The sequence below is a fragment of the Encephalitozoon cuniculi genome, chromosome V (assembly GCF_000091225.2).
Source record: "Encephalitozoon cuniculi GB-M1 chromosome V, complete sequence".
In the NCBI taxonomy this organism is placed as follows: Eukaryota; Fungi; Microsporidia; family Unikaryonidae; genus Encephalitozoon; species Encephalitozoon cuniculi.
The window spans coordinates 35,218-48,258 of NC_003232.1; the positions used below are offsets into that span (position 1 = coordinate 35,218).

At 45.2% G+C, this 13,041-nt stretch overlaps 12 protein-coding genes across 12 annotated transcripts; 6 read left to right on the plus strand and 6 right to left on the minus strand.

Annotated features, from left to right (window-relative positions):
• Nucleotides 1–10: 10 nt before the first annotated feature.
• Nucleotides 11–1,543, plus strand: ECU05_0240 (NADPH-cytochrome P450 reductase; the record flags this gene model as incomplete). The annotated part of the gene is made up of 1 exon (NM_001041229.1): nucleotides 11–1,543. The coding sequence occupies one exon, from the start codon at nucleotides 11–13 to the stop codon at nucleotides 1,541–1,543; it is 1,533 nt and encodes a 510-aa protein (NP_597363.1).
• Nucleotides 1,544–1,609: 66 nt separating this feature from the next.
• On the plus strand, nucleotides 1,610–2,365 carry ECU05_0250 (40S ribosomal protein S0; the record flags this gene model as incomplete). Its single annotated transcript, NM_001041230.2, has 2 exons — nucleotides 1,610–1,612; nucleotides 1,649–2,365. 2 exons carry the CDS (start codon nucleotides 1,610–1,612, stop codon nucleotides 2,363–2,365), a joined length of 720 nt encoding a protein of 239 aa, NP_597364.2.
• Nucleotides 2,366–2,424: 59 nt separating this feature from the next.
• Nucleotides 2,425–3,195, minus strand: ECU05_0260 (phosphomannomutase SEC53; the record flags this gene model as incomplete). Its single annotated transcript, NM_001041231.1, has 1 exon — nucleotides 2,425–3,195. One exon carries the CDS (start codon nucleotides 3,193–3,195, stop codon nucleotides 2,425–2,427), a length of 771 nt encoding a protein of 256 aa, NP_597365.1.
• Nucleotides 3,196–3,380: 185 nt separating this feature from the next.
• On the minus strand, nucleotides 3,381–4,418 carry ECU05_0270 (glycerol 3 phosphate dehydrogenase; the record flags this gene model as incomplete). Its single annotated transcript, NM_001041232.1, has 1 exon — nucleotides 3,381–4,418. The coding sequence occupies one exon, from the start codon at nucleotides 4,416–4,418 to the stop codon at nucleotides 3,381–3,383; it is 1,038 nt and encodes a 345-aa protein (NP_597366.1).
• Nucleotides 4,419–4,559: 141 nt separating this feature from the next.
• Nucleotides 4,560–4,850, plus strand: ECU05_0275 (DNA-directed RNA polymerase II core subunit RPB11; the record flags this gene model as incomplete). The annotated part of the gene is made up of 1 exon (NM_001041233.1): nucleotides 4,560–4,850. One exon carries the CDS (start codon nucleotides 4,560–4,562, stop codon nucleotides 4,848–4,850), a length of 291 nt encoding a protein of 96 aa, NP_597367.1.
• Nucleotides 4,851–4,923: 73 nt separating this feature from the next.
• Nucleotides 4,924–5,292, minus strand: ECU05_0280 (deoxyuridine 5'triphosphate nucleotidohydrolase; the record flags this gene model as incomplete). Its single annotated transcript, NM_001041234.1, has 1 exon — nucleotides 4,924–5,292. The coding sequence occupies one exon, from the start codon at nucleotides 5,290–5,292 to the stop codon at nucleotides 4,924–4,926; it is 369 nt and encodes a 122-aa protein (NP_597368.1).
• Nucleotides 5,293–5,361: 69 nt separating this feature from the next.
• On the minus strand, nucleotides 5,362–6,042 carry ECU05_0290 (uncharacterized protein; the record flags this gene model as incomplete). Its single annotated transcript, NM_001041235.2, has 1 exon — nucleotides 5,362–6,042. The coding sequence occupies one exon, from the start codon at nucleotides 6,040–6,042 to the stop codon at nucleotides 5,362–5,364; it is 681 nt and encodes a 226-aa protein (NP_597369.2).
• Nucleotides 6,043–6,176: 134 nt separating this feature from the next.
• ECU05_0300 (uncharacterized protein) lies at nucleotides 6,177–7,868 on the plus strand (the record flags this gene model as incomplete). Its single annotated transcript, NM_001041236.1, has 1 exon — nucleotides 6,177–7,868. One exon carries the CDS (start codon nucleotides 6,177–6,179, stop codon nucleotides 7,866–7,868), a length of 1,692 nt encoding a protein of 563 aa, NP_597370.1.
• Nucleotides 7,869–7,972: 104 nt separating this feature from the next.
• Nucleotides 7,973–9,871, plus strand: ECU05_0310 (acetylcoenzyme A synthetase; the record flags this gene model as incomplete). Its single annotated transcript, NM_001041237.1, has 1 exon — nucleotides 7,973–9,871. The coding sequence occupies one exon, from the start codon at nucleotides 7,973–7,975 to the stop codon at nucleotides 9,869–9,871; it is 1,899 nt and encodes a 632-aa protein (NP_597371.1).
• A 68-nt stretch (nucleotides 9,872–9,939) lies between these two features.
• On the plus strand, nucleotides 9,940–11,106 carry ECU05_0320 (phosphoglycerate kinase; the record flags this gene model as incomplete). The annotated part of the gene is made up of 1 exon (NM_001041238.1): nucleotides 9,940–11,106. One exon carries the CDS (start codon nucleotides 9,940–9,942, stop codon nucleotides 11,104–11,106), a length of 1,167 nt encoding a protein of 388 aa, NP_597372.1.
• A 22-nt stretch (nucleotides 11,107–11,128) lies between these two features.
• Nucleotides 11,129–12,322, minus strand: ECU05_0330 (uncharacterized protein; the record flags this gene model as incomplete). Its single annotated transcript, NM_001041239.2, has 1 exon — nucleotides 11,129–12,322. One exon carries the CDS (start codon nucleotides 12,320–12,322, stop codon nucleotides 11,129–11,131), a length of 1,194 nt encoding a protein of 397 aa, NP_597373.2.
• Nucleotides 12,323–12,369: 47 nt separating this feature from the next.
• Nucleotides 12,370–12,969, minus strand: ECU05_0340 (uncharacterized protein; the record flags this gene model as incomplete). Its single annotated transcript, NM_001041240.1, has 1 exon — nucleotides 12,370–12,969. The coding sequence occupies one exon, from the start codon at nucleotides 12,967–12,969 to the stop codon at nucleotides 12,370–12,372; it is 600 nt and encodes a 199-aa protein (NP_597374.1).
• Between the last annotated feature and the right edge of the window lie 72 nt (nucleotides 12,970–13,041).

The following is a 13,041-nucleotide window of genomic DNA, read 5'->3' on the forward strand; positions in this document are numbered from 1 at the left end:
TCCTCCCCTGATGATTCCTATTCTCTATGGTTCGCAGACGGGGACGGCAATCTACGTTAGCAACTTAATAGCAAGAGCAATTATGCATGGATATGATGCAAAAACAATATACAACTTGGATGCTTTTTTGTACAGCCCAGGCCAGAAGGATGCGTGCTTGGTGATGGAAATGGATCTCCTCGACATCGAGAAGATCCTTGACATAGACCTTATTATATTTGTCTGCTCAACACATGGAGACGGGGCGGAGCCATTCAACATGACCAAGTTCTGGTCGTTTTTGTCTAGGGACGATCTCCCCAGCACTATTTTGTCACATCTGAGCTTTGCTGTTTTTGGTCTTGGAGATTCCTCATATGAAAAATTCAACTACTGCTCCAAAAGGCTTTTCAATAGACTCAGGATGCTGGGCGCAAGGCCAGTAATAAGAAGAGGAAGCGGAGATTCCCAGGACAGAGAAGGATTTCTTTCTGATTTCAGGCCCTGGCTGTTGGAGCTTACGGCCTACCTGAGGACTTACATATCAAGACCGTGTACGGACTTCATTTCCACCCAACCCAAGAGGTACGTTTCAAGGCTAGTTGAGAAGAGGGTATTGACACCTGACGACCATTTTCAAAAGATAGTGGAGTTTGTATTTGATATCCCCGACTACAAAGAATTCTTTCCGGGCGACTGCCTGTCCCTTCTCCCCGAGAACTACAACTACAGGGAGTTCATGAGCTACAACGGCATAGGGGACGGGGATCTAGATGGGGTTTCGTCTGTATGGATGCTGCAGAATGTGGTAGATTTCAACTCGCAGCCTCACCAACCGTTTTTTTTTGCACTTAGGCATTTTCTGGGCCAGAAGAACAGGACGGAGGAAGAAATCCTTTTGAAAATAGAGGAGATTGCACAGGACTATGACTTGTATCATGACTATGTAATTCGAGCGAGGAGAACGGTGTTTGAGGTCCTTAAGGATCTGAGGATAAAAGTTGACATTGGATTTCTCAAGAGCTTTGTACCCGCCATGTATCCAAGGTTCTTTTCGGTAACGAAGAAAAAGGGCTTATACCACATTACTGTTGCGATTGTAAGGTATACAACTTTTCTTTCTGAGCCTCGAAGAGGTGTTTGCTCTGAATACTTGATGAGCCTCAGTCTAAACGATGTAATAAAAATAGGTGTTGAAAGGAGCAACTTGTACTTCGACTCGGACAAGCTGCTATTTGTATGCACAGGGACCGGAATAACGCTTCCAAGAGCCTGTGTCAACGAGTTCAAGGACAAGGAAATTGTTATATTCTATGGATTTCGGTACAAGAACAAGGACTTTCTGTATCCTGACGAGTGGACCGGCAGGAACGTCCGGATGTTTACCGCTGCATCCAGGGATGACAAGGTGTATGTACAGGATGTTTTCAGAAAAAGCCCTGTTGAAGACGTCGACCAGTATTTAATATTTGTAAGCGGAAATTCAAGGCTAAATAGGGAGGTTAAGAAGCTACTCGAAGATGTGTATGGAAAAAGAATTGTATTTCAGTCTGAGACATGGTGACCTCCTCGGGGTTCCGTGAATACTGGCAGAGAGTAGTAAAAGCAAAAATTTGCGCCACCCCAGGAAATGGTAAGTGGAATTTGGGAGAACACATCTAATTTCTAGGCGATACAACCACCAGGTTCATACCCACAGGGAAATAAGAAGGGAAAGGCCAAGAAGAAGAGTGGACAGAATGCATTTGCAAGGAAGGAGTGGTACACTCTCCGATCTCCGTCCATTTTCCCGAACAACATCAACGGAAAGACCTTGATGACGAAGTCTGCAGGTAAGAACTCCTACATGAACATGATAGGAAGGAGATATGACGTCAACCAGGCCGATCTTACCGGAAACAATGATGTTGGACACCGCAAGTTTATATTCAAGATAGGGGACATCAAGGGAAGCGAGTGTGTTGGATTCTTTGATGGGATGGAACTGACGTCTGACAAGCACAAGGCGATGATCAAGAAATGGCACACCCTTATTGAGGCACAAAAGGACATAGTTGCTAAGGACGGAAGCGTTTTCAGGGTGTTCGTCATGGGTGTTACCAGACGGCATCCAGGATATGTCAAGAAGACATGCTATGTTAAGCATTCCGATGAGAAGAAGATCAGAAAGATTATGTTTGACGTTATTGAAGAAGAGCTGAGTGGGTGCGATGTTCAGAAGATCATGAAGAAGCTTGCGAATGAGACTGTTGGAAAGAGGATTGAGGAGCTAGGAAGTGAGATATTCCCTCTGCAGAATTGCTGTGTTAGAAAGGTCAAGACAATCAAGAGCCATCAGACGGCTAGCGTTGGGCAACAGGAGGCAATCGATGCCATAACTAATTAAAACACTCTTTTCTTTATTAATCCTTTCTTCTATTGAAGACCAAACAGAATCAACATTGTTTAATTTTCTTCCAATCCCCCAAGTCCGATCTTTTTTAGTGCTTGGTCTACCTTTCTGTAGGTGTCGTCGGGGTTTCCAACACTTATTCCATGAACATCCTTGTGGTTATAGATTTCGTAATCGTTTCCCCCTTCCATAGTCATGTCCCCAAAGAAGTACACGTTTTCGACACCCTCTTTCTTTATATGCCTTAGGCAGTATGTCTTATCCCAGCCCTTTGGGAAGCAGTCGATGGATATCTGCCCTCCGATAGAAAATACCAAGCAACTGTCCTTGAATCTATCTCTCATCGCTGTAACCATCTTTTCCCTAAACTTCTCCTTCTTGTCAAGCTCAAAAAACTTCATGCGTTCCTCACGGCTGCAGTTTCTTCCTATTGGACTGATGTTGATCATGGAGTTTCTATACTCGATGAAGTTGCCTCTCTTTATAGGAAGATCTATATCACTGAGATACCGAAGAACAAAGTTGGCAAACTCCTTGTAAAATTCCTCTCCAAGCACATCGATTATCTTCTCCTGGGACTCCAGAGTCCCATTCTTATAAAAGCTGACGCCGTTTTCCGGAAACCCGTAGTCAAATATCTCAAGAATATTATCCCCGACTTGCTCCTTCTGCTTTGCAAGGTCTGATCCCCCGACAAATCCTATCCGAACCTTCCTTCTGAGCGACTCTAGCATCTTTCCCATCTTCTCGGGCATTTTTGCCCTCGACTCAGAAAGCGTTCCATCAACGTCAAACAGAAAGATTGTCTTTTCATCCCTTGCCATCCCTTCCTTTGTTTACACCATTTTTATGCATGTCTTTGTTTCAGGTGTTCATCTTGCTAATCTATTAAAACCCTGTCACATCAATCAGACATCATCGGAAGGTGACAGCAAATCCCATGACTCTTGCAGAGGCCGCAGACAAGATCTGAGGTGGTTTTCCGTATCCAGAAGAAAGCTTTACCATTTTATTTTTCGACCGACTCGGAGGAAATACATTCTAAAATAGCATCATACGCCTCATTTTCATAGCATATTCTGTAAACTGTGCTCATAAGAGGAAACTCATCAACTCTCTTCTGCCTTCTCAGATAGTTATACACAATGAGAGCTGTGCCTGGCCCCTGGAGCTTCGTAAAACACATGGACTCCTCAGCCTCCCTCAGGTTCATTCTCTTTTCTGCCATGAGTCTTGCACATCCGAAATTTCTTCCAGACATACAGGATACAAGGAGATCTCCCACCCCCGATGACTGGAACAGGGATTCTGTAGTGGCCATCGGGTAGAAAAACTTGAAAAACTTCCTCATCTCGGCAAATCCATTTCGGAATATGGCTACCTTTGTGTTGGTGCAATATCCAAGACCTTCTGCAAACCCATATGCCATTGAGACAATGTTTTTAAGAGTTCCTGAGATTTCAACGCCATATATATCCTTAATCTTGGTAACTCGGTATGCATAGCTGTTGAAGAGCTTGTACACTATGTCTGCCGCATCTTCATCAGTGTATCCCAGCGTCCCTTCGCTTATCATGTCCTGGGCAACCTGGCTTGCAATGTTTGCCCCCATCACCACGCTTACATTTATATCTAAGATCCTGTGGATCAATCTGCTTACTAGATCTATGTCTCCATCCTCTGCACTAACAAATCCTTTTGTCAACGACACTCCGATGCAACTGCTCTTCACCAACCCCTTCAATGGCTCTATGGCCCCCATGTATTGGTGGGGTAGAGCAAAAACAAGCACGTCAGAGTCTGCAAGCGAGCATATGTCATCAACAGCCTTCAGGTTTTCGGGAAGATGGACTCCTGGGAGATATCTGGGGTTGATTCTATCACTGTTGATAATGTCATTCAGGAACCTCCCCTCGTATTCCTCCCTGCATCCCCACATCCTAACGTCCTTGTCAAATATGGTGCTCTCCACGGTGTTGTTTGCAAGAAGCCTTCCCATTGCAGTGCCCCAATTTCCATTACCTATGATAGAAACCTTTTTCGACATTATACTATTTGTTTTTGGGGTGCAGGCTATTTTTATTAAATGTTCACTCCGTCGATTCTGTCTCAGCCCCCCTGAAAGCTGGTGATCTCCATAGGCACGGGTGAGACAACCCTTTCTAGAATTCCGTTTGGATCCCCTCCAATGGCAAGCACAAGAAAGGTAACAATGAACTATGTGGGAAACACTCGCAACACAATAGAGTTAAGGATAGAGGATGAAACACACACACTGGGGAACCTTCTGTCCGAGGAGCTGCTGGAGGACAAGAGATGCTTGTTTAGTGCATACAGGGTTGAACATCCTGCAGACACCCACGTCTTCCTACGCCTCACGGCAGATAGGGATTGCCAGGTGAGGGATCTACTCCTCGAAACGCTCAAAAGAGTCGAAGAAGAAACCACGTCACTGATGAACCAGCTGAAAGGATTTTGAGGAGAATAGATCTTATTAAACCTTTAATATCTTAGACGCCGGCATCTGAGGTGCTCACAGCCAACAAACTCTGCTACTGCAGGGAAGCTTCATTGGAACTGACGTCTCTAATCTCAGGGGTTGCGATCTTGCAAACCGCCATCTCTCCTACCTCATCTCCCTTCTCATACACAAACTCCCTGTCGGTATCATTGTAGACAAGCACACATACCTCTCCTCTATAATCGCTGTCCACAACCCCTCCAAGCTTTTTTATTCTTGTCCTCTGAATCTTTCCAAAATAGCAACTCGGAATTTTCATCATAAACCCGGCAGGGATCTTCGCCCCGCACCGAGGCAAAACCCTACCAGAGATGCTTGCATACAGCTTGTAGACTCCATTTATGTGCCGGGGCGCCCTTGCTCCATCCAAAATCATCATCTTGATCTCCTCTTGCTCCATCCGGGACTATGGAAAAAGAGATATTTCAACTTCTAAAATCGGGCATCACAAGGCTTCAGAAAAGTTTGTTTATTCAATAACAATTTCATCCTCTCTTAGCCCAACATCCCAGTTGGTCTTGATCTGATATGGATCTGATATGTGAACTCCCTGATCATCAACATATCCGACCTGTATTTCATTCGATGCATTACAGTCCCTATAGCACAAGATCCTCATCGCCTCTTCAACAAGACCTATGGCCTCCTCTCTTGCTATTTCCTCCTCTCTTCCCTCCACCCTATTCCTAAGAAATGGAAGAACGAGATAGCCCCCTATTCCCGTGCATACCACATCCGAAAAGTAGAAGTTCCCTAGGTGGTTGACACATCCGAGCATCTTCTCCCTAGTATGGGTTCTTCTGTCGCCATCAGATGCTGCATTTAATCCCCCCACACAAACACTCAGATTCAGGGGACTGATCTTACTCCGGGCAGAATAAAGTATCCTCTGGATCATCTTGTGGTAGCCTTTTGGATCTATTCTTCTATTGTCTTCTTGAGTCAGTATGGTTAGTGTTTTGACCAAGTACTGCATGTCGCTTATCTCCCCAGACATTCCCAGAAGTGTCTGGTCCCCGACCTTGAATATCCTCTGAACTCCGCTAAGCTTTGCAAGCCGCCCGTAAGATCCTCTCGTGTCTGCTCCCATTATGATACCATCCCTGTACCTGAACGAAACAACCGTGGTTCCTGTTACAAAATCCCTCATTTTCGGGGCACCTCCAAAGTGCTCCATAACATTCAGATGTTTATTACCCGGCAAGGAAGGGTCGAAGCCCTATGCCCTGAGAAGGCGCATTTGCAGAATAAGGGCTCTTACCAGTAAACGCGTACCCTCTTCGAATGGAGATAAAAAGACTTCCTAGCGACGTGATTTCTCGAATCTCTGCAGGAGAAGTCATCACAAGGCCCTATAACATCCTGAAGGAAACAATCGAAAACTCTCTTGACGCGAACTCCACCCACATAACGATCAAGATGGAGCAGGATGGACTTACGCTTACGGTCGAGGACGATGGAGATGGAATACACGAAAGCGATTTTGAACTCCTATGCAAGCAATACTGTACCTCAAAGCTCACCAAGGAGGAAGAGCTCTTTTCGTTGTCCTCCTATGGATTCCGCGGAGAGGCATTGTCTTCGATAAGCCGATGTGCCAGAATCAAGGTCAGAAGCAAGAGGAGAGAAGGCGAGATTGGCTATGAGGCTGTATACAGAGACACAGAAATGATAACAATAAAAGGCGTCGGGATGAAGGATGGAACCATTGTTGAGATCAAGAATATCTTCTACAATAACAAGGTCAGAGAAAAGCATTTTTCAAAGAAAAGGGAGGAGATTCGAGAAATGATGTGGCTGGTGGGAATGTACTCTGTGTTCAACAGCAGGATTTCCTTTGAGCTATTTTATGGGGAGAAGCTACAGGAGCTGCCTAAGTCTAGAGTATGCGTCGGAGAGGACGGATATTCCAATGAAGATAGAGTCAAGAGAAAGGTCGGGATGCTGAACGAACTTTACAAGGCAGATGGCAAGCTGCTCTTTGTATCGGATAAAGAGTACCTTGTTATATTTTCGACGCAGCAGTTCTGCCTGAGGAAAGGCATGCTTGTCCTCTTTGTAAATGGAAGGCTTGTTGTGAGCCAAGAGATGAAGGAGTCTCTATTCAAGGTGTACAAGGACATCCTTCCTCCACAGAAGCAGCCCCTTATATACTTGGAGCTCTATGTGGAGAAGAGCATGGTCGATGTTAATGTTCATCCGAGCAAGAGAGAGGTGCTTTTCTCCAACGAGGAGTCTATGACCCAGAGGCTATGCAAATGTATTGCGGAAAGACTAAGTAAGCTCGACTATGAGCAGAAGCCGCTGAAACCGCTTCCAAAGGACAGCTTTCAAAGCCCAATCAAAGTGTATTCAGATCCTACGTCACAGTCTATTGCAGAGTGCTTGGAAAAGGAAACAACGGAAAGGAGAGAGTTCAGACTTTTTTCTCTCAGTAAGCTGAGACTGGAGATAGTTGATGTTGATACTACCTTTTTCAGGTCCCTGAGCTATGTCGGAGTGAAAGACAGAGATACCATCCTGGTTCAGCATGGATCGTCACTCCTCAACTGCAAGACTGTACCCTTGCTCAAGGAATATCTCTACCAATCTCTGATCAATGACTTTGGCAATTTCGAAAAGAAAAGGACACTCGTTCGCCTCAGGTGCAAGATGGATGACAAAACAAGGGCGCTGCTCAATGACTACTTTTCGATAGAGGTGATTGAGGAGCATATCGTCGGTATTCCTATTATATCAACCATTTGCATCGACGCTCCTGAGCTGTGGTCTGGGTTTGAGATCAGAAGGAGCTCCGAGTATGAGACGCTGAAAAACATCATTGACGTGGTATCCACACTCTACTCCGGAGTAGAAATGTCTACGAAACTATTCAATATCCTCAAGAGAAGGATAATCGGGACGGCAAGGGCTCTGGAGTGTTTTGGCCTTGTTGTGACACTCAAGGAACTTTACAGGAACTTTGAGAGATGCTGAGTCATGTGTGATGTGAGGACAGAAGGAGCAAAATTTTTCTCAGGTTTGCGAATCCGGCGGAGTTAGAGCTCAATATAATGGCCAGGACATGATGACCCTCGCAAATGGACAGAAGCGAGTATGAGGGATTGTACAAGAGATCTATTGAGGATAAAGAGGGTTTTTGGGGAGAGCAAGCAAAGGTGCTTTTGAAGTGGGACAGGATGTTTGACAGGGTTTACAACAATGACTTTGAGAACTCAAGGTGGTTCGAAGGAGGTATGTTGAATGCATGCTATAATTGCGTTGATAGACATGCGGCCTGCAGCCCGGACAAAGTCGCGGTTATTTATGAGGGAAACGATGGGGAGTCGGTCTACTACACATTCAAAGACGTCCTTGATGAAGTTATAAGGATCTGTACCATACTTAAGGACGAAGGTCTTGAGAAGGGAGATACGGTTGCTATGTATATGGCAATGTCCCCGTATGCAGTGTTTTCTGCACTTGCATGTGCTAGGCTTGGTCTTGTGCATAATGCAATCTTCGGAGGATTTAGTGCAAGCAGCGTGGCTCTACGGCTTAACGACTCGAATGCCAAGCTTTTAATAGTCCAGGACGTCGTTGCAAGGCAAGACTCCACCATGAACTTCCTTGAGAACACAAGGGTAGCGCTCAAGGGAAAATCAATTCCTGTTCTAGTCTTCGACACATTTCTGGACGAGAGAAAGATCTTAGATTCACTGGATGGGATTGGAGGAAGGATTCTGATATGGTCAAAGGTTTTGAAGAGGGAGAATGAATTCATTCCCTGTGTCTCGGTCAATGCAGAGGACAGACTTTTCTATCTGTACACAAGTGGAAGTACAGGAAAGCCAAAAGGAATTATCCACACGGCCGGTGGGTATCTGGTGTATGCGATGCTTACTTCCAAAATATGCTTTGATCTTCAAGAAAACGATGTTTTTGCCTGTACGGCAGACATAGGATGGATCACAGGGCATACATATGTCATTTACGGGCCGCTGTTGAATGGAATCACGACCGTTGTATTTGGAGGAACGCCCTTCTATCCTTCGTATTACAGGCTCTTCAAGATGGTCGAAAAGTATAGAATAACTCAGTTGTACACTGCGCCTACAGTTATAAGGATGCTGAGGAAGCATTTTTCCACAACACCCCTTGATCACAACTATGACCTGTCTTCCCTGAGAATTCTCGGATCTGTTGGAGAGCCGATAAATAAGAATGCCCATCTGTGGTTTAGTGAGAACTTCAACGGCTGTCCTGTTATTGATACATATTGGCAAACTGAATCTGGTGGGATTCTGATTGCGCCTATTCCGCACGCCGTAGACATAAAGCCTGAGTGTGCCTGTCTTCCATTTTTAGGCCAAGAGGTTGTTATTGCGGATCCGAGCTCTAGAAGCGACTGTGTTGTCGAAGCGAAGGCCTATGAGTTAGGGCGTGTTCTTCTCAAGGGTTCCTGGCCTGGGATAACCAGAGGGATTCTAGGAAACCCGGAGAGATTCAGAAAGGGATATTTTTTCTACAAGGGATTCTACTTCACGGGCGACGAAGGATATAAAGATTCTGATGGACATGTGTGGATCAGAGGAAGAGCTGACGACGTGATAAATGTCTCTGGACACAGGATTAGCACGGCAGAGGTCGAAGGCGCGGCATGTACGGATCCGCATATAGCTGAGGCAGCAGCTGTTGCAGAAAGCGACGATATTACTGGGCAGGCCCTTTGCATTTTTGTGGTCTTGAAAGACAGGAAAACATCTCATGAAGGAGTAAGAGCGTCTCTGAGAACAACTCTGAGAAGCAAGATCGGAAAGTTTGTTAATGCAAAAAGAATCTACTTCTGTGAAGGTATTCCCAAGACTGCAACTGGAAAGATCATGAGAAGAGTCCTGAAAAGTATCCTGGCCGGAGATCCGCCTGGAGATGTATCGACTTGTACCAATGCAGACATTATTGAGGGCCTGAGAGAAATTGCTGGATCGGAAGTAAATTAAATGTTTGCTAGTTGTTTGTTTGGACATCTTGACTGGCGGCTACAATATGTTGACTTGTTTTGAGAATTATGAAAACAATTAGCAATGCGGAGATTGAGGGAAAACGGGTATTTCTCCGGGTGGACTTCAATGTGCCGATATTGGACTCTGTGGTTCTGAACGACTTCAAAATAACTTCTGTGCTTCCAACAATCAGACTTCTTCATTCTAGGAATCCCAGGAGAGTGATTATTGGAAGTCACCTTGGAAGACCCAAGGGGAAGTATTCCAAGGAGCTTTCCCTGAGGCCTGTCTACTCAGTACTAAAGGCGCGCCTCTGGGAGGAACTTGGCGTAGAGTTGGATTTCTGCGACCTGTGGGATGTTGGGAATGTGCAAAGTCCATGGATACTCCTGGAGAACCTCAGGTTTTATTCCGCAGAGGAAGACGCCGGCGACAAGGATGCTGTTGATCAGTACAGAAATGTATTCGTAGACAATATGGATGTTGCTGTTATAGATGCATTCGGATGTCTGCATAGAGAATGCGGGTCTATACAGAGAACCGGGCTTCCTTCATTCTCTGGGCTTCTGGTCCAGAAAGAGTTGAACTTTACTAAGGAAATCATGGAGGAAAGGGTGGATCTTATGATACTGGGAGGAAAGAAAGTGTCCGACAAGATCAAGCTGCTGGAATCTCTTGGACAGAAAACAGGAAGCTTATTTGTTACCGGAGGACTGGCATTTCCATTCATTAGATACATATTGGGAAAGGAGGTTGGAAAGAGCATAGGAGAAAGTGTTTCTGAAGAGGAAGTAAAGAGGATACATAAGATCTGTGAGGAGCACAAAACAAGGATTATCCTTCCATCTGACTTCACGGTTGTTTGCAACGACAGCGTACAAACAACTAGCAACATCCCCCCTGAGGGGAGTGCAATGGACATAGGCCCGGAAACTATAGAAATGCTAAGGAGAGAAGTTTCTAAGGCAAAGGCCGTGTTTTGGAATGGCCCTCCCGGAATGTATGAAGAACAAAGTTTCTCGAGGGGAACGGAGGCTTTGGTGAGTGCCTTGGAGAGTCTTAAAGGAGAAGGGAAGAAGTCTTTCTGCGGAGGAGGGGAGACTGCAGGCGCAATCAGATTGTTTGGTAGCTATGATGCCTTTACTTATGTATCTACCGGAGGAGGGGTGCTGATGAAGCTGCTGGGTGGAAAAAGGCTTCCTGGGCTAGACTTCCTCTCCATGCAGCCCTGAATCCGGAGGCCTTCCAGGCAAGCTACGTTAGAACATGCTTAGAGTTAAGAACAGTGGCATCCCCAGAAGAAAGGTCATAAGATACGAAGGACATTTCGTCCTTGAAGCTGGGGCAGGAAATAAATGTCACTCCCTTCACTGATGTAACAAATGGATAGAAATCCTGCCCTACAACAAATACATCAGGGGTTCTATCGACATCTAGGTTCGAAATTCCAAATGGGTTAAAGCTGGATTGCGACAGAACGGTCTCCACAAAGGAATCTACGTAATTTCTCCCAATAAAAACACCCCTCTCCTTATATTTGAATATATCCTCTCTAATAACTCCTATTGAACATCTTCTGGTTTCGAGTGTAAACGGATTACTTGCGGCCTTGATGACCTTACTACACTCTTCTGGCACCTGTATTTCCTTTGGAAGAAATGATGGATAGACATCGTCTGCATCCGGACAGAGAATGATGTCTGGAACCTGCGTTCGGATGCCGTTTAGCCTGAACCCATTTACAAAGTTGGTGTACGAAATGCTAGAGAGTCTTCCAAGACAGAGCTTCCCCATAATTACAACAATGTCTGCCTGTACTTTGCTCAGAATCTTTCTTAGGATTCTTCCATTAATTTCGCTCATTTGAAAGTCGGAAAAAAACAATACCTTGAGATCCTTCTCCGCCAGCCTAGGCATCCTGCAGACCCCTTTATCTATGCCAGGGAGATGCACTTTCAGCCCTACAAATCTCCCGTCCGTCTTTTTCCCCTCTATTCCAATAAAAATGTTGTCGCAGAGAAATACGTCTCCGCTGCATCCACTCATGTCCAGAGGAATCACATCTCCGTCGTCCTCGAGAACTTCCCTCCCGTCCTTGTCTTTATAATAACATCCAAAGATGGTGCTGCATTCGTCGCCCAGCAGGTATATAGGCGTAATCTCCCTTCCCATTTTTTCCACCAGGCGTCTGTACTTCAATAGGCTATTTGGTTCTCTGAACTCCTGGTTTAAGATGTTGTAAATATCTTGCTTGGCATCAAAGGATTCCACAATCTCCCGAATTAGACATAGGTCGGCAAGCTCAGGCCCGTTTCTCCGTATGTATTCTGTAGACACACCCTTCAGCATTGCCTCTCCCCTGATGCTGCCTTCAAGATACTCCAATGCCTCTGGAGAAAGCATCACGCCGCCTTCTCGAGTAAATGCCTTGTAGATCTTTTCCTTCATCGTCCGGGGGAAATTTTCGGCCATCTTTCACAATCTTATCAATAGTTTTATTTAGACTTCTTGGATTCCATTTGCACTTGTTCTCTCAGCCTGTTGTACTTGTCCAGCAGATTGAAGTACTCGTTCTGGTTGTTCTTCAGCTGCTTTATCAAAATATCTCCAGACGAGATCCTTTTCTTCAGGTCTGTGATCTCTGCCTCTAGGTCGTCTATCTTCCCGCCTTTCTTTGCATTCTCCTCCAGCATCTCTTCAACATACTTCTTTTGGTTCATCGACTGCTTTCTGAGGAGCAGTGCAGATTCCTCCTCCCTGAAGAGCATGCACATCATCCTAATAAACATCCGGAATATAACAGCCAGAAACAAGGTAAATCCAGTCAGATACATGTTTCTTTCTGCCTGGTACAGCACAAACGGATTGGCCTGATCTTCCCCCGTGTAGATCTTGTATGCAGAGTCAACAAACATCACAAGGATCATTGCAAACAAGACATAGAGTATGTGAAGAAATCCTCTGTAGACTTTTGATGTCTGGAAAAGCTTCATCATACTCTTCTTGAGCCCTTTTGATATCGGAAGCAACATGAATGTGAACACACACATTTCGCCAAGAAGAATGCTCTGGACAAGCTGAGTTGTAATCCCCATGTTGTTTGGCCAAATCCAGAAAAATAAACCAGAGGCTCAAATTATGAAACAATTGATCGACAGACAAATCGT